The sequence below is a fragment of the Urocitellus parryii genome, chromosome 5 (genome assembly GCF_045843805.1).
Source record: "Urocitellus parryii isolate mUroPar1 chromosome 5, mUroPar1.hap1, whole genome shotgun sequence".
NCBI classification, from domain to species: domain Eukaryota; kingdom Metazoa; phylum Chordata; class Mammalia; order Rodentia; family Sciuridae; genus Urocitellus; species Urocitellus parryii.
Window position 1 is genome coordinate 115,793,323 of NC_135535.1, and position 24,006 is coordinate 115,817,328.

The 24,006-nt window shown below is 45.2% G+C and overlaps 1 protein-coding gene across 24 annotated transcripts in view; it reads right to left on the reverse strand.

Annotated features, from left to right (window-relative positions):
- The window catches only part of Cacna1c (calcium voltage-gated channel subunit alpha1 C), a 697,711-nt gene that overhangs the window by 84,260 nt on the left and 589,445 nt on the right, over positions 1–24,006 (reverse strand). For 12 of the 24 annotated variants that reach the window (XM_077798895.1, XM_077798894.1, XM_026411072.2 and 9 more), the window contains 8 exons: positions 18,504–18,711; positions 17,470–17,590; positions 15,453–15,567; positions 14,582–14,702; positions 14,188–14,257; positions 5,070–5,202; positions 2,071–2,200; positions 860–919 (listed from right to left, as the gene is read on the reverse strand). In XM_077798895.1, the coding sequence (XP_077655021.1) occupies positions 860–919; positions 2,071–2,200; positions 5,070–5,202; positions 14,188–14,257; positions 14,582–14,702; positions 15,453–15,567; positions 17,470–17,590; positions 18,504–18,711 (958 nt within the window). Of the gene's footprint in view, positions 1–652; positions 713–859; positions 920–2,070; positions 2,201–5,069; positions 5,203–14,187; positions 14,258–14,581; positions 14,703–15,452; positions 15,568–17,469; positions 17,591–18,503; positions 18,712–24,006 lie in introns of all 24 variants that reach the window. The other 12 variants (XM_077798896.1, XM_077798915.1, XM_077798909.1 and 9 more) reach the window with 3 other exon arrangements.

Below are 24,006 nucleotides of genomic sequence, written 5' to 3' on the forward strand. Positions count from 1 at the left end.
CAAGACAACTCTCCCTCCCCTGGGCTTGGGGCAAGGACTTTTCAGTGAGTCACTGGAGGGTCAGAAGTGATCTACAGTTGTCTGCTGAAAGGCCTTGGCTGGGAGAGTGGCTCCCAATCTTGATTGTTCTACGTGGCCCCACTCCAGCTTGGCCCTGATGTCTGCTGTAAGTACTGAGGAAGTTCTTGATGACAGGCATCCACGGAGAGCAGCCAGAGTGACTCCTTCATGCCCCAGAGCTTTTCCACTTGTGGAGTTTGTGTTGGTATCTCTGCGAGGCAGGAGGAGGATGGGATAATTCTAAGCAGATCTCAGATACCAACTGACTGGAGATGGCACATGTGAGCATGTGTAGGGGCACTGCTGATAGCCACAGTGCCAACCAGTGAGGGGACCGTATCGGTGGTGACACAGCCAAAACTGCTTACTGGTGGTCGGAGAGAGGGAGCCTGGCCATGACGGGTAGAGGGGGGACTTCTGGTTTCTGAACCCAGGTAAAGTGCATGGCACAAAGTGAGGGGCACAGATTCTTCACTGCAGGCACGAGAGTCAAAAAGGGAGAGTGAAGGAAATAGAAGAAAGAAAAGAGTCAGCCAGAGCAGAGACAGACAAGGAAAGAGATGGACAGAGTGCATTGCTCAGGGTGCATTACCTTAAGGATAATTTCTAATGTAAAGATACTAGTGAAGACATAGTCTGCATTGCCTAGGATCTGAAAAATAAGCATAATTGGATTAGTGGCTCTGAGAGTGAACCCAACACCAACAGGAGCATGTGTGTTAGCGACAGACAGCAGCAGAGAACAAAGATAAGCACAAGGGAGGGAGGAAGAGGGGGAGAGAGGGCCATGGGCCTTTACCTTCAGAGCGATTTCAATGGTGAAAATGGTAGTAAAAACAATATCAAAATAAAACAGAATCTGCAAAACAAAAAGAAACAAGGAGGGATGGGGAGGGGGTGGGAGAAAAGCAGGATGGGAGGCCAGGTCAGTGGATGTTCACCAGAAACAGAACCGCACTTCAAAAGGAGGTGCACACATTGAACCTTTTTACACAGGGACAGATGGAAAGACTTGGGGAACAAGTGGCACATAGTTAACACTGGATCTCAATGTGGGGCTGGCACAAGTAGCTCAGGGTGGAGACCCCAAACAGGTGAGGGGAGCTTCAGGGAGAGGCCTCAGCTGGTCTAGGCAGCATCTGGCTGAACGTTTTTCTCATTAACCCAACTTATTTACAACTCCAAATCCAACCAATGGGATGTTTGTCAAAAAAGCAGAGAATTTTTTTTAAAGGGAATTTAAATGCTTAACTCTCTTTGGTGTGACTGAACCAGCGAGCTTCCTACATCAGTAGAAATCTATATGAGTATCCACCCTTTGGGGTATGGGAGGGCATCTCCCAGGTCTACCGAGGCTGAGGACAGGCTACAGGATGCCACGCTTTATTACATCTCAAGGGATAGATCAGAGGTAGGGTCAATACCAGTCAACCACAGGAAGAGCCTGGACCAAGTGTGCTCCAGGACCTCTGAGTGTTTTATCATATGTATGGCTTCAGATCATGGGCTCTTTTCTTCATGCCCATCTGGCTGGGACCTGATAAAATTCCTATTCTAGTTTTTGATGTTCACCAGAGCCTTGGGTGGGTCTCCATATTTAGATCAGCTGTGCAGAAGATCATGGAGGTTCTCTACTACATTGGCACTTATGGGCACCTACCTACCAACACTTCTCAGGATATACTGAGAGCAGGGTAGGAAGTCAGTGGCCACATTTTACTAAGTTTACAGGTTATTAGAGTTTCCTGGGGAACATCCACAGGCAATCAAAGGCCTGACCTTTGCCAATTATCAAACCAGCCTGAGACATTGGGCACATGCTCTTTTACTTGCTTGTGGTCCCAAGATGGGTTTTTCTCAAAGCCCTAATCTCTTAAAGAACTGTTTGTGTGCATCTGATTATGAGGCTTAGAACTGAGCTCCTGATTAACAATGAAGTCAGCAACAGAAGCTGCAGGCCCAGTCACACTCCCAGAGGGAAGGGTGCAGAGAACAAAAGGGAGTACATACATGGTTCCTGAAGGAGGTGTGCTGGACAGGGTCCTCAGCAGCCAGGGAAATGCTGCTGAGCAGAATGAAGAAGAGGATCAGATTGGTGAAGATCGTGTGATTGACAATGCGGTGACACTGAAGGCGAAACCTGAGTGGGAAGGAGGCAAGGAGAGAGATGTGTCAGGAAAGATGTGGACACAACTCCTTGGGTTTCAGGAGCTGCTCCCCTCAATTCCTTCCACCAGCTCACCAAGGTGCTTATTGGTTTGTGGAGTGGTCTTCAGCCTGAAGTCTTACTGTTGCTGGGTAATGACAAGGCCCCATGATGTATATCTCTATACAATTTAGTTCTGAGGCAGCTTCACAGGCAGAAACCTTTGACATTTTAGAGGGTTACATCTGAGATATTCGGGAATTTCTGGATTTTCAAATATTGCTGTGACATTAACAACTGGCCTTTGCTTGAGAGTTCTTTTCCTCATCATTTGGAAAAAAATCACTTTATAAGATCTATGTCATATTTTTATGCACAGGGAATAATAGAGCTATCTGGCTAGGGGATTTGCCCTGTGTAATAGCTTCAAGTGTGCAACTTGATTCCACATCTCAGCACAATTACAAAGAACTACCCGTTGGGACCTCTGGACATTCATGGATAGTACCATGTATACCTAGAGTGTGTTGCCCACTATCTCATCTTAACAACAGCACAGAACCACCTTCATTTCACAGATAACAATGCTGAAACCCAGGAAAGAGAGGCTTGCCCTCAAACATAGCCTATACTGTTGGGGAGTCAGGGCTTGGTCCCAGGCCTTCAGACTTCTACTGATATCATGATGGTTGACTCAATCCTCTAAGAGACTCACCTGCTGTAGAATAATCAAGACCTGGGAAGGACAAATTCTGAGACAATGCTGGTTTCATGAGACTTAGGAGCGGTCTATAAGGATCATTTCATTCAAATCAGCAAGCTAACGACCCACCAGTCAACCAACCAAATAATCAACCAGTCAGTTGGCCAACAATCAACCAACTAACCAACTGATCAACCCACCCACTGAGCTGAGGTCTGTGCATGGGCAGCATGGAAGGGCAGAACTGCCTAAGGGGAGATGCCCATAACAGCATTGCTGCCAGGAAACTGAATTTCAAGGCAGTCTTGAGGTGAGCCTGGAACTCTGAGGCTGAGCCCTCAAGGGACACTGGAAGAAAGCAAGGTTCCCCAATCCCAGTTTATATATACTTTAGGATTCTCACCAATGAAAAGATCATGGAACACACAAAAAGACAAAACTACCTTTAGGGAAACTAGAAAGAACAATACATAACTGATTTAGACTCCAAAAGACCAGGCATTGTGCATATCAGTATAAAATGCAGAATAACTGTATTTGAAATATTTAATGGAATAAAAGACTCAATCACAAATGTGATGAATCAACACAAACTAAAAGATATAGACAGATGGATCTAAAAAAAACCCAACATATGGAATTAACCAGAATGCAAGAATAGTCAATGTAAAAAAATTGATTTAAACAGTAATATAAAATTAAGAAGAGAATTAACAATCAGGAAAATAAATCAGAAGAAATCATCCAGACAACTGAAAGAGAGGCAAGGAGATGAAAGACATGGAAGGCACCTTAAGAGAGAGGGAAGAGAGGGACGGACAGAATGAGAAGGTCTAACCCGTGTCTAATTGGAGTGCGGGGTGAAGGAACAGAGAATTGAGCAGAGGCAAAAGTTAATGATTATGGCTGCCAATTTTTAAGAACTGCAGAAGAACACAAATCCAGAATACAAATACAGAGTGAGGAAGTATAACATATGCTAAGCAACACAAGAGAAACCTATGCCTCAACACAAGGTAGTAAAGGGTTAGTTATTTACAAAGGAATAATAATTAGAAAGCCAGCTAACTTCACAGTGGAATAACACTTTGATGGACCAAAACTGTTAGTCCCAAATTATACCCATAGCTAAACTACCTTTTAAGAATAAGAAATGAAAACAATTACAAATGAATACAGGCCAAGTGGACCACAAAGAAACTAAGAAACTTCTATAGAATGTGCTTTAAAAGGAAGAAAATGTTTGCAGAAGAGACTGACATGCATAAAAATGGTCAACAAATGAAATGGTAAGTTGTATGTAAATCTAAATATACTCTGCCTAAAACAACATCATCATCATCATCATCATCAGCATCATCAGCATCATGATGTCTAACTTGTTGGGTTCTAAATAAAGTTCAGGACTAAGCAATAATATGTAAATTGGGAGGAAATTAGTGAGTTAAAATACTCTAAACTCCTATTGTACAGAAGGAGGCTTAAGATATTGGTTAACTTTTCATTTTGTTAAGTTAAATAAACTTAGTAAAGTGTCAAAGGTAACCACCCAAAGAATAGTAATAGAGTTCATACATTTCAAAACCTGGAGAGAGCTCAGCATGGTGGTGCACACCTGTAAGCCTGGAGACTTGGGAGACTGAGGCAGGAGGATAGCAAGTTTGAGGCCAACCTTAGTAATTTAGTGAGACCTTAAGAAACTTAGTGAGATTCTGTCTTGACATAAAATAAAAAAGGGTAGGGATGTAGCTCAGCAGTAAAGCACCCTTGGGTTAAATCCCCAGTACCCAAACAAAAACAAAACCACAAACAAACAAACACACAAAACCTGGGGAAGAAAAAAATAAAAGCAGGGGCTTGGAGTGTAGCTCAATAATATAGCACGTGGTTAGCATGTACAAGGGTCTGAGTTCAATCTCCAGCACCAGCAAGTAAATAAATAAAATAACATTAGTATAAATAAGCAAATATACGTAAATAAATGCAGATCATCTGATTCAGAGTCCAGGACTCTCTTCCCTGACTCGGAGGCTGTTTACATAAGTTGAGGGAGTTGAGAGAGTCCCAGGTTCCTTGCACAGGTACAGGTAAGACTCAGGCATGGGCTGGGTCTGTATCACAGAGGCAGCGGAGTCCACCCTCCCCACCATTCACACACACCTGTTGTTGGGGCTGAAGATGAAAAACGCACTGGCTTCTGGCATGGGCACTGCCTTTTCCTTAAGGTGCAGCTCAGACAGTGGTCGTGGGCGGGGCCCAACAGGCATCTCGGGCTCCTCCTCATCCTCTTCTCCTGGAAGAGAAAAACCACCATTTTAAATAACTACCACTTCTCCACTGATTCTTACCACTGTGCACCTTTTTCCTGAGACTTTCCTAGTGGTAGGAATCAAGACATCATTTGCATCCCTGAACGTGTAGAGGATCAATCAAGACAGACATTCTGGGGACTACTGGAGTTCATGTCTGAGAGGGACAGACTTCTCTGGCAGTACTCAATAAGAGGGGTTGTAAGTAGAGTGGAAAACTTGTCCTAGTTTACTTCAACTGCCTGGTTTTAAAACTGAAATTTCCACATTCCAAGATACCACCCAGTCTTGGGCTAATGGGCACGCTTGGTCATTCTGGTTGAAAGGCACTAGAAAGGACTAGATAAAACCAGGCATTGCCATTTTGGCTGCCATGAGGAAAGTTTGTCAATCCCTTACAAACAACTCCATTCTTGAAAGTTCCAGGAATTTAAAACCAACACTTTCCCATTTATGAAACTAACAGAAATCATGTGCTCTAGGGGTACCCAGACAACAATGCTGACTGTAAAGGCCCCTTCATTAGAAGGCTTAGATACTGACTCCAGTCCTTTGTGCTCCTAGCCAGTGGCCTCATTAATGTAGACTGAAGTCAAAAAGCTTGCTCCTTTGCTTGCAGCCCATTGCCCACAGGAAGAACCACTGCATACTGTGAAATGCACTCAGACATGTCCAGCACGGGAGAAGAAACAGCGTGAGTTAAGAACACAAGCTCTCCAGCCAAGTGCCTCTTGCACATTGTGACTCTGTTTCTTTCTGTCTATGGATGTTTTATTTAACCTCCTTGTGCCTCATTTCTCCATCTAAGTCAGAACAATAACAGCATATAGGCACCTAGAATGGTGTCTGGCACATGGTGACTGCTGTATTTATTTTCATTGCCATCTCCATCCACAGGACAGACTCTAAGCTTGAGAATTAGTGCTCAACATCTTTCTCAGTCTGATCTTTAACTGCTGCTATGCTCTATCAAATTGTCTACTCCCACCCAACTATATTCTGAACACTTATTGCACTGGGATTGGCTAATGTACCCCCACATTCATGCCTAACCAGAATCTCCAGAATATGCCCTTATTTAGAAATATGGTCTTTGTGGATGTAATTAGCTATGATAAAGTCATGTTGGACTAGGGCAGGCCCTAAATCTACTATTGGTTTTTCTTGTAATAAACATTCAGAGACACAAAGGTACACGCAGTGGAAAAGGCCACATGAAGACAGAGCCAGAGATTGGAGTGGTGCATCTATAAGCCCAGGATTGCTGGCAACCACAAGAAGTTGGGAAGAAGGGAGACAGAATACGTCCATAGAGCCTTCCAGAAGGAGCACGGCCCTGTTGACACCCTGATGTCAGACTTTAAGCTTTAGAACGCTGAGACCTGTTTGAGTTGCCCTTCATCTCCTTCTCTGCAGAATTAGTGAGGACTCCCACTTCAGACAGTTTCCTTTATCTGGCTCTCCTGAGTACCTGGGCTCTGGGGAACCATCTTCCTCTGTGAATTCCAGCAGCACCTTGGACGGCTCACATTTATAAGGCACTGAGAACACAAAGCCTCAGATGCCTGGCTTTAAAAGGGTCTGTCCCGTCTTTCTATGTGCTGAAAATTCTAGAAGGAAGAAACACACCCTGATTTTGATGATGATTAAACTTCCACAACTTCAAAAGAAGAGGGGCAGGTGGAGACTCATCTGTTATGGGAAGAGCATCTTAGGAACCCAGCCATGCCTTGCATGTTCTCTCTTCTTCTGGTTAAAATGAAGCCAGGTGTGAGGGGGGCAGCTCAGTGGTAGAGCACTTGCCTAGCACCTGGGAGGCACTGGGTTCCATCCTCAGCACTTGGTGGAGGGTGGGAAGCCAGGTAGTGCAGAGACAAAAATTCCTGGCACAAAAGTAATTCTTTATCAAGCAAGAAGCATTTAGACACCAAGGCTTTTTTTGGAGAACCAGCAGAATATATCCATAAAACAGATCCTATCCCTAGGGTCATTCGAACTGACCAGCAAGGCAATTAATATTTTCAGAGGAGAGGTGCAAGATAAAAAAATTGTGTGAAAGCAAAGAATTGAAGCTTTCTGATTCCTGAACCTTGCTGTGTAAAAGAAAGTAGAATAAGTAAAACCAGAATTGGTCCAAATCATATTCACAGGTGAAATTTAACAAGGAAAGATTTAAAATTTCTGCCCAGGTGTTCGTATTCTTTTCAGTTTTGCTCTAAATGGGCCAACATTTTTGTATTCATGACAATTTGATAACAGGTCACTTAATGCTTATTTGAATCAAGTATATTTATAGAAATCCATATTTATTAGAGTTGTGCCAACGTAACATCCTAAGGAATGGTTCTGAACACTCTTGCATCGGCATAGACTGTCTTGCTGCTTAGGAAGCTCTACCCTGACTTCCATTCCTGGGGTAAGCAAGGCAGTTGCTCCATCAGATACACCTGCTGAACTGCAGGCATCATTCTTAGAGGACATGATTTCTGAAGGACAAACTCAAATTTGTAAAAGGACAGAAATTTGACAGCATGCGATGCCAGCAGGTATCATGGATAAAGAGGGAGGCTGACAGATCAGGAAAGGTCAGATGAAGTTCATTTTGGGGCTGGCAGCTGAACCACCTGGACCCTGACTCCTAAATGCCAGTAAAATTCCTTCAGGATCTTTATTTTCTCTTTTCTGTTCTTGGGGGTTTGGAAAAAAGTGTGATGAGTCAGGTAATGCTGCTGCTTCTCTGAATGGCAGTTTAGAGTATTTAAAAGTGAAAGCAGGGGCTGGAAATGTGGCTCAGTGTCAGAGCCCTGGGTTCATCCCCAGAACTGAACACACAAACTGAACAAGTGAGCAAATAGGAAGCACTGGACAGCTCAATACCCCATCTTAGTCTTTGGCATCCCTTGCCTCCTCCTCATTTGATACTCAACGTTTGTCTCTGCAATTTTGCTTGAGGACAACTGGAATAAAAACATTATTTGCCTAGTGCCTACAGAGCACTGAACACAAAGCCATGGTTCTTGTCCTCATGGAGCTTACATTTCTCAGCACGTGAGCCTGCTAGCAACCCAAGGGTAATGCATGATTAACAAGGACCAAACATCCAGGGCAGAGCTCTGCCTGAAAGTATAGGAAGAGAAGTCTGAGGATGCAGTTTCTGTACCAGATATCTGCTCTATACTGGCTCAACTAAAAAACCTGCTATGCTTCATTCTTTTTTCTCTCCCTCCAACCTCTAAGCCATTGATAAATCCAGATGGCTCTATCTGCAAAATGAATTCCAAGTCCAGGTTCTGCCCTTAACCATCAACTGCCCCCTTCCTCACATGGCACGCAGAGTGAAGTGAGTCCTTGAAAGGAATAAGGACCTTTGGTGACTGTCCAGGTGCATGGTCTTTGATTTATTTAATTTATTATAATAAATTAATAAATTAAAAGCAGAATGTTGTGGTCTGAGGCCTTCCTGGTGTCCCATCTCATCTCCCAGTGCTCTCCCTCTGTATTTGACTGTGTGGTCAATAAAGGGTTTTTTTGAGGATGTGACATTTGGGCTAAAATCTGAATAGCCTGAAGGACTTGAACATTTCTGTACCAGATATCTGCTCTATACTGGCTCAACTTGGAGGTGCAAGTTGAGGTGCACTAGCCCACTTGGAGTCCTCTGTGGCCAAGTACATACCACCTAAGAGACTATGCACCCACTCTTCCCTCCACCCAGAGAGCTCATCCCTCTGACTTCCATGTTCAAGTCCTTCAGGCTCTTCACATTTGAGCCCCAATGTCACATCCTCAAAAAAGCCTTTACTGACCACACAATTAAAGCAGCTCTGGTTTGTTTTCTTGTATGTTTCTCCATTGCAATGTAAACTTCAGGAGGGCAGGGCCCTTCCCTGTCTTGCCTAAACACGTATCCCTGGGGTCTGCACAGTGCTTGGCTTACAGTAGGTGCTTGATAAGTACTTATCAAGTGACACATTATCTCCAAGGTTCCTTCCAACTCTCAGTGTCTATGACAAGAGTATAGCTCTGATACAACTTCTTTAACCTTTCCGACTCTCCCTCCCTCCCAGTCAAGACCCCCCTTTCCCATGAAGTCCCCCTGCTGACTTGACCACATCTCACTGCCCTTTTTGTGCTTGGACCCCTTAAAATGATCAGAGCATCCCCCAGAACCTCTGATGCCATATGACACAATTTCTGGTGTCACCTGCTTTTTTAAAAAAGCAAATGTGTACTCGTTCATTTCAAGTTCTTAGAGGTTCTTAGGAACAACTGTATTTTCATTCAAATAAATTAATAAATTAAAAGCAGAATGTTGTGGTTTAGATATGAGATGTCCCCCAAAAGCTCATGGGTGAAACAATGCATGAGTTTTCAGAGGTGAAATGATTAGATTGTGAGAGGTTTAACCAACTAGTAGATGAATATCTTCTGATATTCAGGATAAACTGGGCAGTAACTGCAGCCAGGTAGGGTCTGGTTAGAGGTTAGAGGAAGTGTCAATGTGGGTGTGACTTTGTGGTTTATATTTGCCCTTGACGAGAAGAGCTATCTCTGTGCTGCATTGTTTTGAGCTGCTTCATGCCTACCCACCATGACGCTCCATCTCACCTCAGGCCCAGAGTTATGGAATTGGCTGACCATGGACTGAATGTCTGAAACTGTAACTCAAAATAAACTTTTCCTCCTTTAAGTTGTTCTTTTCAGGTCTTTTGGTTTCAGCAACACAAAAGCTGACTAAAACACAGAATTATTTATTTTCCTTTGCATAAAGGTTTTCTTTGTGCATGATGGATGCATCTGTCTACTATAAATTGAACATCCCTAATCTGAAAATCTAAAATCTGAATCCTGAATTTGAATTTTTGAGCATTTCAGATTTCAGATTTTCAAATTAGGAGTGGTCAAATGGTCAAGTTCATGCAAACATTCTGAAATCCAAAATACTCGAAAATCTGAAGCATTCCTTGTCCCTGGCATTTCAGATAAAGGATAATCAACCTGTAGCACTGTGGGATTATCTTGAGATGACAATCAATGGATGACATTTTTGAGACTGAACAGAGTGGGGAGGACCCTAGGGTCACAGCAGGGTTCTCGGACCCCTTTGTGTAATTTAGAAATAGACCTTCTGGGTGTGACTAGTCCACTGAGGGCTGGAGTCCAGCTCCCTTTCAGCCACCATGTTGCATGCTTTGGTACAGCTGGAAGTGTAAATGCAGCAGACCTGGTGAGAGGGTGAGTGAGGGGACCAGGGAAAGGGAAACAGGAGGACAGTGTGGAAGTGCTCTAGCATTGGGCCTTCCTGTCTAGGAGTTGGGCTGAAGCTCCCTTCTGTGGGGTATCTGCATGACGAGGTACAACAATGAACAGCTGCCCACAGGCTGCAAAAGCCAGAGGGGCCATGGTCAGGGACCAATGGTAGGTCAGGATCTTTGCCTTTCATCATTCCAGAAAAGCAACGGGAAAGAGAGACTGACAAGACCAGAGACATCAGGCCAATGAACCTTCAGAAGCATCTCGGGGAACTTCTGCTGCACTTGGCACAAAATGACCCAGGAAATGACCTGCAGAGGCGTGGTCATCACGAGGGTAGAGCTGGGAGACACAGCTACTTGGCCTTCAAGGGGCCAGGGAATGTATGGAGCCACTGACTTTAGGAACATGCTGCTTTTGGGCCTCCTGAGCAAGAAAATGAAACCCAGGGATGGAGAAAAAACAAGGGGCCTGGGAACTGGGTTCACTACCCAAGAGGAAGTGGTAGTAGGGTGAGGGCAGCCTCAATTGTCTACGGCCTAGAGGTCTCAAACTTAGGGTGCTATAATTTGTATCTTGAATGTCCCTCAAAGGCCCATGAAGGTTTGGTCCTCAGCCTGGCACTTTTCGGAGATGGTGGAACCTTTAGGAGGTGGGGCCTAGTAGAAGTACATTAGGTCACTGGAGGGGTGCCCTCGAAGGGGATATTGGGACCCTGGCCCTTCCTGTCTGTTTTTCACTTCCTGGCCACCACAGGTGAACCACTTCCTGCTATGTGCTCCCCCTGTAAAGTGCTGCCTCACCACAGACCCAAAGCAACAGTGCCAACTGCTCCTGGGCTGAAACCTCCAAAACACTGAGCCAAATAAACCTTTCCTCTCCTTAAGTTGATGATTTCAGATATTTTATTATAGCAATGGAAAGCTGACCAACAGCAAAGGTAAAGAGATAGATGGAACCAAGAGAAATAAAGGTGAAGGTCTGCAGGAAATTAGAGAAGAGTGGCCCCAGGATCACTCCAAAAAGTCTAAAGAATCTGAGGAATCAGCAGAGCCTGGCCCTGTTCCAAAGCACAAGCATCCCAAGAATCCACAAAGCCACCCCAGACAGTGTCATGCTGGGTCAGCAGAGAGACATTTCTATGATAGCCCACTTAGTGACAGTGTCCTCATTAGTCCTTTTTCTCCTTGATGTTTCCTCTTCTGTTTCATTACAGCAACAAAAAAGAGAAAAGCCACTCGTCTACTTAGGACAACAGAATTTGAGGTTGTTGTCACAGATGCAAGAGGTATGTTATCCTACAGCTGTGTGGAATGGACAGGTCTGGGCCCAACTATATCTAGATGTGTGTATGTGCGTGTGTGTGTGTGTGTGTGTGTGTGTGTGTGTGTGTGTGAGTGTGTGTGTGTTTAAAGACCCTCAAGTTTTGTACAGGGAGGCTGTGTCTTGGAGGCCAGGCAAGCTTGGGATGGGATCTTATTGGGGCCTAGAGGGATTTGTTCTATTATTCTCTCTCTCTCTTTCTCTTTTCTTTTTTACAGTGCTGGGGATAGAACCCAGGGCCTTGTGCATGCTAGGCAAGTGCTCTACCACTGAGTTTCACCCTCAGCCCCTATCACTGTTTTTCATTTTAAACTTTTAAAACACAATAGTAGATTTGCCTGTTTTATGTAGATTTTTCTCCATGCTCTCAGATTTTTCTCAGAACCATATATATCCTCCTAAGCTAGCACACCCAAATGGGTTTTTCTGCTATCAGGCCCTCTTCTGCATGGAGTGAGTTCTATCTCTTCTCACTTAAATAAATCATGCTCCATTTTCTTAAAAAGAAAAGAAACAAAGCAAAACAAGACAAACAAAACCCCACAGGAGTAGAGACTTTATAGTGAACCTCCCTATGCCCAGTTTCAACATGTATTGCCATTTCACTGATTTTGTTTCACTTACCTCTTCTGCTCCCTGTTTTTTGGGGGGCATTTAAAAATTAATTTCTAAACATTTCAGATATAAACACTTAAGTGTTTTAAACACAGAATTATCATAATATTATACCAATGTGATTAACAAAATCTACTCAAAATCGCTTAGTTCCCAGTCCATATTCAATTTCCCCCTAATAATCTAAAAAAAATCTCCTTTTAAAATTTAAGTTGCTTTTTCAGGATTCAGAAAAGATCCTTCCATTGCATTTATTAAAACTTCTAGCAAGTTCCTGAAATTCTGTGATAGATAGCTCTCTTCATCTCCCCTAGAAGGGGTTTAGGACTTCAATAGGCTCAGTGTCCCAACAGGAAACATTCTACTCTCCTTTGTGTCTAAGTCCAAGACACCAAATCTTACTTCCCTGTAGGGAGAGCAGAGTGATGGCCTGGTGAGCAGGGAGCCTGCTTCCAGGATTAATAGAAAACACCTCTACTGTCTTTGCAGCTCAGGTAGAGAGCAGGTAGAAGGAAAGCGACAAAGAAAACCTTACTTTACTCAGGATCACAGAAGGTTTTTAGCTACCCAACTTGGTTACCAACCCCAACACAGCCTAACCTACACAGAGAAGGGTCAGTGAAAGCCACTGTGGTGGTATGTGTTGACTTCCAGCTTGAAGCTGGTGATAATCATCTAGGTTAGAGGAAGGCAAGCCCTAAGATTCTCCTGGGGACTCAGCTACAGGAAGCAGAGAGAGATAACGTAGGATTCTGACATTAAAACCTTTCTAAAGGAGACCGCCTGCCAGTTCATACATCTGATCGATGCACAAGAAGATGGTGTCAGCAAGAGCTCTTTTTATAATAAGAGACCTGAAAGCATCTTACTGAGCAACAAGTGGGACATCTGTGGTGGCAGCTGTCTTGGTACTCAGTAATATTTCCTGAGCAAGGGCAGATTTGGAATTGCCTATCATTATTAGGCAAGCATAATGCTGCAACATATGCTATACCAATAAATTACATGAATTAATAATTATCATATAGCACATGATATAATAAAACCTTAATTGCTCGTAGAATCCAGCTTCCAAAGGACAAAAAGAGGAGTACAGATGGAGATTGGATAATGGTTACTCCAACACACTTAGATAGAAGGAAGAAGTACTAACATTCTACAGGGCAGCAATAGGGGATGGGAGGACTATGGATCCTAGCATGTTATATATTTTATGAAGAACTAGAATAGATTAACTCCAATGCTGCAAATACAAAGTAATGCTAAGGAGGTAGAAATGTTAATTGCCCTGACTTGATCACTATGTATTTTATACAAATATCAAAATAATCACATTGCTCCCCATAAGTATGCAAAATTATTTACATGTTAATAAAACTGTTAAAGACATTTAAGGACATAGAGATGTTAATTATTCTGAATTGATCATTACACACTGTAGGCACATATTGAATTATTAATAGGTACCCTATGCATTTGTACAATTGAAATAATGACTTAAAATAAGTAAAAATAATTACAAATTTTTTAAAAACACCACTCAAATGAGTTCTCAAATGCATTCAGATATTACTATTACAAGGAAACCAGAATAAAAGTTTTCCCCAAGATGGTATGGTAATGCTTCAATATTCAGCCAAGATGTTCAGCAGTGCAAGGTACTTGGGGAGGGAAAGTGGGACCACAGGTCCCCAGTGCACGGCCATCCTGCATGGCTATGGGGTTTAGATCTCTAGCCTCAGCTTCCTGATCTCAGGGCCAGACAGTGTGACAGGTACCTGCAGCCTCTGGGTTCGGGTAGGAACTTTTATCCTCATTCTCATTGGGTTGGAGGTCGTCCATGTTGATCTAGGCAGTAGAGGAGATAAGGAAGAAGAATTAAGTCAGATAAGTGCCACAGTTTTCAGGGCTCAAAATAGACTTGAAATTGCATTATATTAAGTGACTGAGCTCAAATCTATACCCTTGTCAGTGTGCACACCCTCTGAGGACATCAGCAGAAGGCTGGGTTCAACCCACCATGCCTTCTCATCATCTACTGAGCCCTCCTGTTCCAGCCCCATGGCTTCTCTGTCTCCTTTGGGTAGCTTCCTTCTTTCTCCATTTCTTGGGTGACTGGCCTTCCTTCCTCAGTGATGGTCCCACAGCTCCTGGAAGGAGGCAGCTACTCACCTTGGTGGTGGGGGGAGACTCTCCATCAGCAGTAATGGATTTCAGCTCAATTTTCTCCTCCTTGGTTTCCTCCACTGCTGGCTTCTCCACCACCTCTTGTTTCTTCTCTGGGCTGGCAGTCCTGGCCAGTCAGCAGGAAGGAAAAAAAACAACAGAAATAAATGTTTACTGGAGTGATAGGAGGCAGTGTAGACAGGAACTACCTTGTGTCCGGTAGGGTCATCGGGCGCAGAACCCCTGGATCTACATTCATTGATCTTTTCCCAGGGTTTGCTGCAAACATGGCTTAATCCCAAGTGCCACTGGACTGAGCCATCTCTGGCTCTGTCTGGCATTTTGGTGGTGTCTGGTGGCTACTCAGTGGCTTCCGTCCCTAAATCAGGGACTGTTCTGAGTCTTGTTGAGGATTGGTTCTGGAAGGAACTCTACTTGATACCCAGCAGAGGCATGGCCAAGGACAGTCCTATCTAGATAGCCATGGAGCACAATGCGGGACCCAACACTGGGTCTTGGGCCTTCCCAACACTGCACATGATACAAAATAGCGAGGAAGCACTGCTCCTTAAGCTGGAGCTATTTCCCCTCTGAAGGCTGCCTTCCTCCCCTCTCCTCCCATGGCTTCAAATCTCAAAAGCAACCCCCCGACTTTCTAGACAGGTAAGGAAAGGCAGCACCTTTGTAGAGACTATCATTCATGATGGTCCTTGTCTCTGAGCAATGCCTAGGCATTAAGGGAGAGGACCAACTTACAGTAGGAAGCCCTGGACCCAGTCCCTTCCAGGAGGATGGCGCCTAGCGGTTGGTGTCATGCCCCTCTCCCACCAGTGAGAATGGCATTCCTGAACTGGGCTGGGTGAGCTTAGAGGGTTACCTGGCCAGCTTCTTTCTCTCTTTCTCTTCTTCCTCTTCCTTTTGGGCAGAGGTGAGACTCTCGGCATCAGCCAGGTTGTCCACAGCAATGGCCAAGAATACATTCAGTAGGATATCTGTTTGTGTCCATTCTTAAAGAAAATGACCTTGGCCTTGGGGTGTTTGATGGGCATAGGGAGCAGGGAGGGTGCAGGACATGCAGAAGTAGAGTTCCCCAGCAGAGGCTCACTTCGAGGGGTTTAGAGCCCAACAGTGTCTCTTCATCTCTTCCTTCCCCGTGACCCTGCTCACTATCGGGGGTTCTCTAGGTGGCTGAGATCAGGATAGCTTGCAGGCTGGAGTGGGGCTGGGAGTGAGGCAGCAGGCCCTGCCTTGCTCTTTAATTGCTGGGTTTCATTATTGGTTTCCCCACTGAGATGACTGGCTGTAATTGACATTATAACCAGTATTGTCTCTAGCAGAATGCGGAATGCTCTTAAGAGCGGTTCATTATAACTGGGAGCTGAGGAGGTGGCCTGTACCTCTGCCAACTCTTCATGTGAGCCTGTACATACAAAGACCCTTGGAGGGTTTGGCTGGAGCTGGCCAAAAGCTTGGGAATTCCTAATTGAAGCAGTCATTTGTCTGTTTCTCCCCACCCTGCCTCCCCACTTCTTACCAACACAAACACTGTGGATCAGAAAACTGCAAAAGAGATACAGCTTAAAGGATCTTAAAGTTAGTTAAATTGACCTTCACCCCTGAGCACCCAGAAACTCACACCATTTCTAGGACAGGGACACTGAAGCCCAAGCAGGTGAAGGGCTTGTCCAAGGAGGTTACTGAACCCCTCACCCTTGGGCCCTGGAACACGGTAGGGGCTTTGCATGCATCATCCTGTTCAAACTCACAATGACCCCTTAAGTAGCAATTACTATTATTCTATTATAGGTGGAGTATCCCTTATTTGAAATGCTTGGGACTTCAAATTTTTTAAGATTTTATAATATTCATATATAAATAATGAAATTTTTTGGGTAATGGGATCCAAGTCAAAACATGAAATACATTATTCACATATACCTTGTACATACACCTGATGGCAATTTTATATAGTATATTAAATAATTTTGTGCATGAGATTTATGATGTGGAGTTTCCCACTTATGGTGACATGTTGGTCAGAAAGTTTTGGATTTTGGATTTTTGGCTTCTGGGTGTTCAACCTATAGAGCATTTGCAGATACCAAGGTACAGAGCCTTTAATTTGCTGGAGGTCTTGAGCTGGTACAATGTGAAGCTTTGTCTGTAGTTTTAGTGTTTGTGTCTTCTGCATTAGCTGAAGCTGGGGTTTGACCCCTGAGACTTGGGCCAAAGCTGTTTCTATTTACCACCCAGGTTCTGGACACAACTCCCATGGGGTTCCAACCAGGAGAAGAAAAGAAGGACCTGGGTTTGAGATCCTGGGACATGCTCTTAGCTGAGACCAGGAAGGATCTGTTGGGTCTGCCTGTGACTAAAGTCCTGGAGAACAGGTTCAGAGAGAGGAGTGCTGACCAAAAGCAGGGAGGAGAGATGAAGGTCATTTCAAGGATGATGGCTCGGTCCTCCTTCACTAAGCAGGTGTGACAGCCCCAGGGCTGTCAGGGGCCCCATCCCTAGGGTCCTTAGTATCCTAAGTCTGTGTGAGTGGCTGCACTGGCCACAAGGCCCAGGGGGCGCCATCCACCTAGCTTACAATCAGGACGTGCCTCCTGGAGTTGAGTGACGCTGCAGCCTGAACAGATTCAGGAACATCAGGGTACATTCTCTCCTATGCCAAAGCTGTGGGCTTCCACCCAGACCCGCCTCCATGCTAAAATGATTCTAGGCTGGGCCATGTTTTCTTCCCAGGGCAGCCTTCCCCAGCTCTCCCGGGGTCCCTGTGGATGGCAACCAGTGTTCAGCCAGAGCCAGGGCCTGCAGATGACACCCAGGTGGCATTGTGCTGCAGGCTGAGGGTGGGGGCAGCAGGGGTTGGGGGCAGCAACAAAGGATACAATTTCCACAGATGAAGAGGATGATGAAGTAAATACAGACTAACATCCCTGGAAAAGAGGGGCCGCCATAAGCCATGATCCCATCATACATCACCGAATTCCAGTCCTCCCCGGTCAGGATCTGAATGACACATTCCCACCAATAAGGGACACAGCGTTAGACCAACAGCAAACCCCAAAACTCCCCTGCCCTGCCCCAGTATGCGAACACAAATCTCTTTTCCATTTTTATCTCTTCTTCTAACCCCCAATTCTCCTCCCCAGGGTTACTAGGCTATTGACCTGAGCAAGTTTGACTCTATCCTTAGACAAGATGCATGGCCACTGGCAAATATTACTTGGGGGAGGGACTGAAAAGGCATCGTGGTCAAAATCTCTCCTACTATTTATATCCAGTGCATGAGATGATCACCTTTAGCCCTTTCTCTGGGGAGGGGGTCAGTGCCCCTTTACTGTGTTCATGGTGCCGGTGCCGTGCTACAGCCAATTGTCCCAAACATCAGACAATGGGCATCATCCTTAGATCCTGGCAACCTGCACATATTATTTATTTTTCTCTAGGAGTCAATCTACTCTTAGACTTAAATAGTGCTACTTTAGCCCTGCTGTAAGCCGAAACAGCTATGAAATCACAACTCTCTGAGTTACTTAGGTCTTTTCCCAAGGGCAAGCAAAAACAGAACCCCATCACTCTCCATTCCCCCAAATGAGCAGACTATTTTTCTTTTTTCTGTTTGGGCTTTCATGTAGATTTAATTTGACTAAAGGGTTATATGGCTAGGGGAGCATTTTTAAACGACTAGATTTTTTCTTCCAATGGTTTGCCCACCAGAGGAATTCCAATGGAGTTGGATGAGGGGAAACTACAAAAAGAGCTGGATACACCAGGGACCCTCAGGCCTGATCTAGGCTGGCCTTGTTCCCATTGAAAGGGTGACACTTTCCACCACCTTTTTCAAGGCTCCTTCTTCCTCCCCACCCATCTCCTCCACCACCGAACCACCCTCAGAATCCCAGCAGAGAAGAGTCCATACCTGAAACACAGTGAGGAGGGACTGGGGGAAGTTATCAAATGTGCTCCTCCGAGTCTGCATCTCATCAAAGTTGAACTTTCCTCCAAAGAGCTGCATCCCCAGGAGGGAGAAGATGATGATAAAGAGGAAGAGAAGCAGAAGCAGGGAGGCGATGGACCGCACAGAGTTCAGTAAGGACGCCACCAGGTTGCTTAGGGAGTTCCAGTACCTGAGGACCAGATGAGGGAGGTCAGCCTGTTTTCCCTCTCCTTCCTTCCCATCAATCCTCATCTACGTGCCCACTGAAAGTTCTCAGATGAGTCTCCACCACCTGCTCTTTTTCCCTTTCCTGGGGCAGGGGTGGTGGTGGTGGTGTGAACTGGACTCACAATCAGAGTGCAGAGCTGGTAAGTTCAGGTTCCAACATCAGTGATGTGTAATGATGAAGAGATGGGGTGCTGGGGTCAGAAGCCTGAGTTCCCACCCAGCAGGGCCAGCTGCTGGCTGCATGTCCCTTTGGACAAGCTACTTAGTTTCCCTATTTTCTGCCTCCCCATCTGAAAAAATGGAGATAACAGTAGCATGTACTTCAACAGATAACTGGGATTCGCATGAGATAATCCCCCTCACCCCCAAAGGCCCATAGTATAGTGCCTGGCGTGCAGTTGATAACAGTTACCAACTTAATTATTGTCATTATCACTGTTCACTGTTAGTCTTTAGGTGTGGATTAAGAAGTATGAATCAAACTATCTGTGAGTAAGAGAGGGTGCAAGGGGGCTGGGGTTGTGGCTCAGTGTACACTTGCCTAGTACACGTGAGGCACTGAGTTCAATCCCCAGCACCACGTAAAAATAAAATAAAGGTATTATGTCCATATAATACACACACACACACACACACACACACACACACACACACACACATATATATATATATAAGAGAGAGAGAGAGAAAGAGAGAGAGAGAGAACAAGGTCTAGCATAGTTTCCCACATTTACCCTGTCCTAAGGATTGGTTTTTATAAAGCCATTCTTTTGGAAATTCTAATTCAGTAGCTGTAGTTGGGGGCTCAGATATCTGTATTTTTGAAAAGCATCCACAAGACACTGACAGCAGATAAGTTTGGTGAAACACTTATCATAACATCCCCATCATACCCACTGGGGACAGCTCAGAGCAGGTGTTCTCTGTGAGCAAGGCTGGAAGCTCTTCCCTGAGCAGAGGGGGGTGGCAGGTGGGATACCTGGAAAAGAAGTCCCACTCCTTACGGTCACTGAGCCCCTCCACTATTTGTACAGAGGCCCCTCATGGCCCAAGGGAACCCCATTCTCTTGGAAAAGTGAGTGGAGGGAACCTACCAATGGCTTCTGGATGTGGCTTGGGCACTTGTGCAATGGTTAGTTCAGGATCAGGAAATAGAATAGAGACACAGCTCCAAATGCCTTTCCCCACAGCTCTGCCTCTGTCCTGCCTGCCTTCCAGAACACGATTCTGATTCCCTCCTCTTAAGAGATTCCCACTCATCATCAACCCCTTCAGGGAACTGCTTTTGCTACTTCAGCACATGACGTGTGAACTAACCTGTGGCTGCCCCACAGCTGCACCCCAGCCCTGGCATTTCTCTCCAGAGAATGGTTCCATATTAAGGGAAAGAAGCAGATGGGCCAACAATTTGGATGTAAACATGAACTTCCTCCCAACCTGGGTCTTTAATGTTGCTCTCTCCTTTGCAAAATCAGCCTGTCCCCACCTTTCTTTTGCCTGCCTGTCACAGTGGCCAAATTCAGGCTTGGTTTGAAGACAGACCCACAGGATTTGCTGATGGAATGTGAGAGAGACATGAAGACTGACCCCTCCAGCTCTCATGTATGCAGAGCATTCACGTGCATTTATTGCATCTGTATTTATATCTGTTCTATAAATGCTCTTACAAGTTTTTTATTTTTGGCAGTCTTAACTCACCAAAATAGACTCTTAGTTATTTTTTGAGTTATTTTTGTTCATTTGCTTGCTTGCTTGCTTGCTTGTTTGTTTCTCCTCCATGTCCCCCATCTTTGGGGAACTTTAGATAAGTTCTGCCCAACTCAGTATATGGATTCAGCTTGCCATGACCACAGCCATCTTGAGTCATAACTACCATGATTCCCCAGAGCAGCCCTAGTCAGTTTTTCCTGCATAGCTTTCTAGCAAACTATCAATAGACAAAACCATCAGTCATATGTGGGGCTATACAAGACCCTGATTTCAGGGATGTACCTGACTCTTCCATGTTATCTTGAGATAGGCCAGGTACATTCCAGGCAGGATAAAGCCACCTTTGTCCTAACCCATAAATACACCTCTCTTTCTGACCCAAATTGCAGGGGTCCTACTGGTCTTGCTGCCACTCAGGACTGTAAATCCCCCAATAAACTGCACTCTGTGCAGACCTAGATCTATTTGCTGCTCTGTCTTGGGTCTCATATTTCAAGGCTGGATTGCTCTGAAACACCCAACAAAATTGATAGGTTGCTGGGATGTTGTGGTGATCTGCTTAAAGCAAGATGTAATGGAACCTCTTTAGGGGTAGAACACCCTCCCCACTTATATTTACAGTTATTTTCCAAACCCTACCTGGAGAGAAAAACCCACTGAGTGCTTTATCATTTCCTAAATGCTGATTCTCAAGTCTCACCTAGAACCATGGAATCATACTCTCTGGTGCTGAGGCTTGGTCTGCACAGAGTGCAATTTACTGAGGGACTTGCGGATGGAATTATGATCCTGGGTGGCAGCAAGACCAGCATGCTTGTTATGCAAGCTGGTCCAGTACTTGTCAATAAACTGGTATTGGGAACCAGTAACTTCAGAGCATATTGATAATGAAAATTTCCAGCTGAACAGAGGGGTGGGTATCTGCATGTGGATTGAGGTCATAGGTCCCCGAGAGGTCCTCTGTGTGCTCAATTGCCATGGAATATTCTAGAAAAGTCTCAATATCCATGGAAGACTGGAGTCTTAATTACCATGAGGTACACAGACACATGGGAAATAATTCACTCTAGTCTTGTTCAGCTACATCTGACATCCATGAGACCCCTAGAGGGAGCCAGAGAAAGTCACCATATATGGGTTTAAGCTTCGAAGAAAAGACCAGACTAGGAGGCAGAGAGGAAGGTGGGGTGGGAGGAACATTTCCTGACCTGGGGCCCCTTGGAGTGCCCGGGGCTCCAGGGAAGAGGAGACTGAAGCAAACTGAGTCATCAGGAGAGAAGACCCCATCGGGAGTGCCTGGGCATGAGAATGGCCACTGGTGAGTACCCTGGGGGACTGGCAGCAGAGTTGGCATTAAGAGTGGTCATGGTCAAGAATGGCAGACCATGGGGCTGGGATTGTGGCTTAGTGGTAGAGCGCTCGCCTAGCATGGGCAGAACCCAGGTTCGATTCTCAGCACTACATAAAAATAAAAGGCATTGTGTTGTGTCCATCTACAAAAAAATAAGATTCTCTCTCGAAAAAAAAAAAAAAAAAAAAAAAGAATGGCAGACCATGAAGCAAACACTGGTTTAAACTGTTTAAAAGGTTAAAAGAGAAACCTTTCCTGTACTACCCCACAACCCTCCCGTCTTCCTCACCCCAAGGACTACCCTAGAAAAGTATGGGCTTCACATGGTGAATGGATGGCGGTGCATAACACCACTGTGGTATGCCCAAAGTCCTACTTCACCCCGCAGAACATGAGAACCTGAAGGCAGTCTGTTATGCCTCTCTCTCAGCCCATGTCGGCAAACTCCATCTTCAAAGCAGATCCAGATTTGGCCAGCTCCCATCACCCCTATCACCTTGTCCAGGCTTCCAGCCTCCTTCATTGATTTGTGGGTTAGCCTCTTACCTGGTGGGCCTGCCTCAACCCCAGCAGGCTGTAGCAATTTTCCATACCACAGCAGCATCGCAGCACGCTCTCGCAGCATGCTGCCACATCAAGCCTCGACCACACTTTGGCCCTCTAGCTACTTCTTTTGCTCCTTGGCATAAAAGCCCCTGAGTTCTCATGAAGTCCCACAGACCTGCGAATTCTGGCTCCCACTGCCTCAGCAACCTGCTACGCTCTTCCTCCCTGGGTAACTCCAGTCACACCAGCATCCTCTGTTCCCACAAATTCCAAACGCCCCACCTTCCTGGTTCTTGCTATTTCTGCTGTCTGCAGGGCTCTTCAGCAACCCTTGGGATCCTGGTGTCCTCTAACCCCCCAGAGCAGCTTTCCCAGACCTCCAAGCTAACACCAGATCCTGCTTTAAAAATTATCATTTATCACCACCTGACAGAGACTTAATTCTGTATCTAGTGTCTCCTTTCCTTCTCTAGAATGTAAGGTCCAAGGGAAAAGGAATTCATTTGTTTTGTTTATATCCCTAGCTCTTTCATCAGGGCTTGTCCTCATAAAGGTGCTACACTAGTATTCTGTTGAAGGAATGAGTGAATGAATGAACTTTACCATAAGTGTGGCACATCTGAATTTACTGAAGGGAAATAAAAGAGACCCTAGAGTCACAGACACCCCAGCGTGTGTTTGTGTGTGCGTTGTGAGGTGGTAGCAGGGGTGGGTGGTGTGACCTCTCATGTATATACCTAAGTCGAAAATGCAGTGAGCCCAACCATGAGGAATGGCTGTCTATAGCTTCTCACATGTCATTCCTTTTTTTTTTTTTAAAGAGAGAGTGAGAGAGGAGAGAGAGAATTTTTAATATTTATTTTTTAGTTCTGGGCGGACACAACATCTTTGTTGGTATGTGGTGCTGAGGATCGAACCCGGGCCGCACGCATGCCAGGCGAGCGCGCTACCACTTGAGCCACATCCCCAGCCCTCACATGTCATTCCTATTCTTTTAGTTTCCCTAAACCCATGGATAGGGAGTTTCTGATATTCCTAACTGTTCCATCCCAAGACCATGTATCAAATTAATATGGATCAGTTTTCCTAAAGAAAACAGGTTGCCATGGTTTTGAGATCCTTGGATAGCATCCCTGGAAGAGCACTGTGAATGGGAGAATGCCCATCCTGGTGTGCATGTGCCGGCTCTGATTAGGAGATGACGGCATCCAGGTACACAGGCACCATCATGCCCACCACATGAGGGACACCTGGGCTCAAAAGATACTGCACTTTGACCAGTCATGTGGGTGAGCCATGGTTAAGAAAAAAGGAAATCATGGCTGCACATGCTGCTTTTCTTCCATGAGCGGTTGCTTCCTTTCAACAGGGCAAGATGGACTTGTGACCGAAGGCTGGCCTGCCACCTGTACTTTCTGTCCCTTTGGAAAAGAAGTAAAAGAGACAAGCTGGGGCCAATGGCCTGGCATTCTGAGGGGTACCTAGTTTGCTGAAATGTCCATCTCTAAGCACGTAGACAAGCACTCTCCAGGAGACGGATCAAAGCATTGCCTAAATGCTATTGTGGCAAAGAACACTAACTGGATCCAGAGCTTCATTTTCATTGGTATAGATGAGACCTCTAGGTGTTCAGGTGGCAGCTTGGCAGTG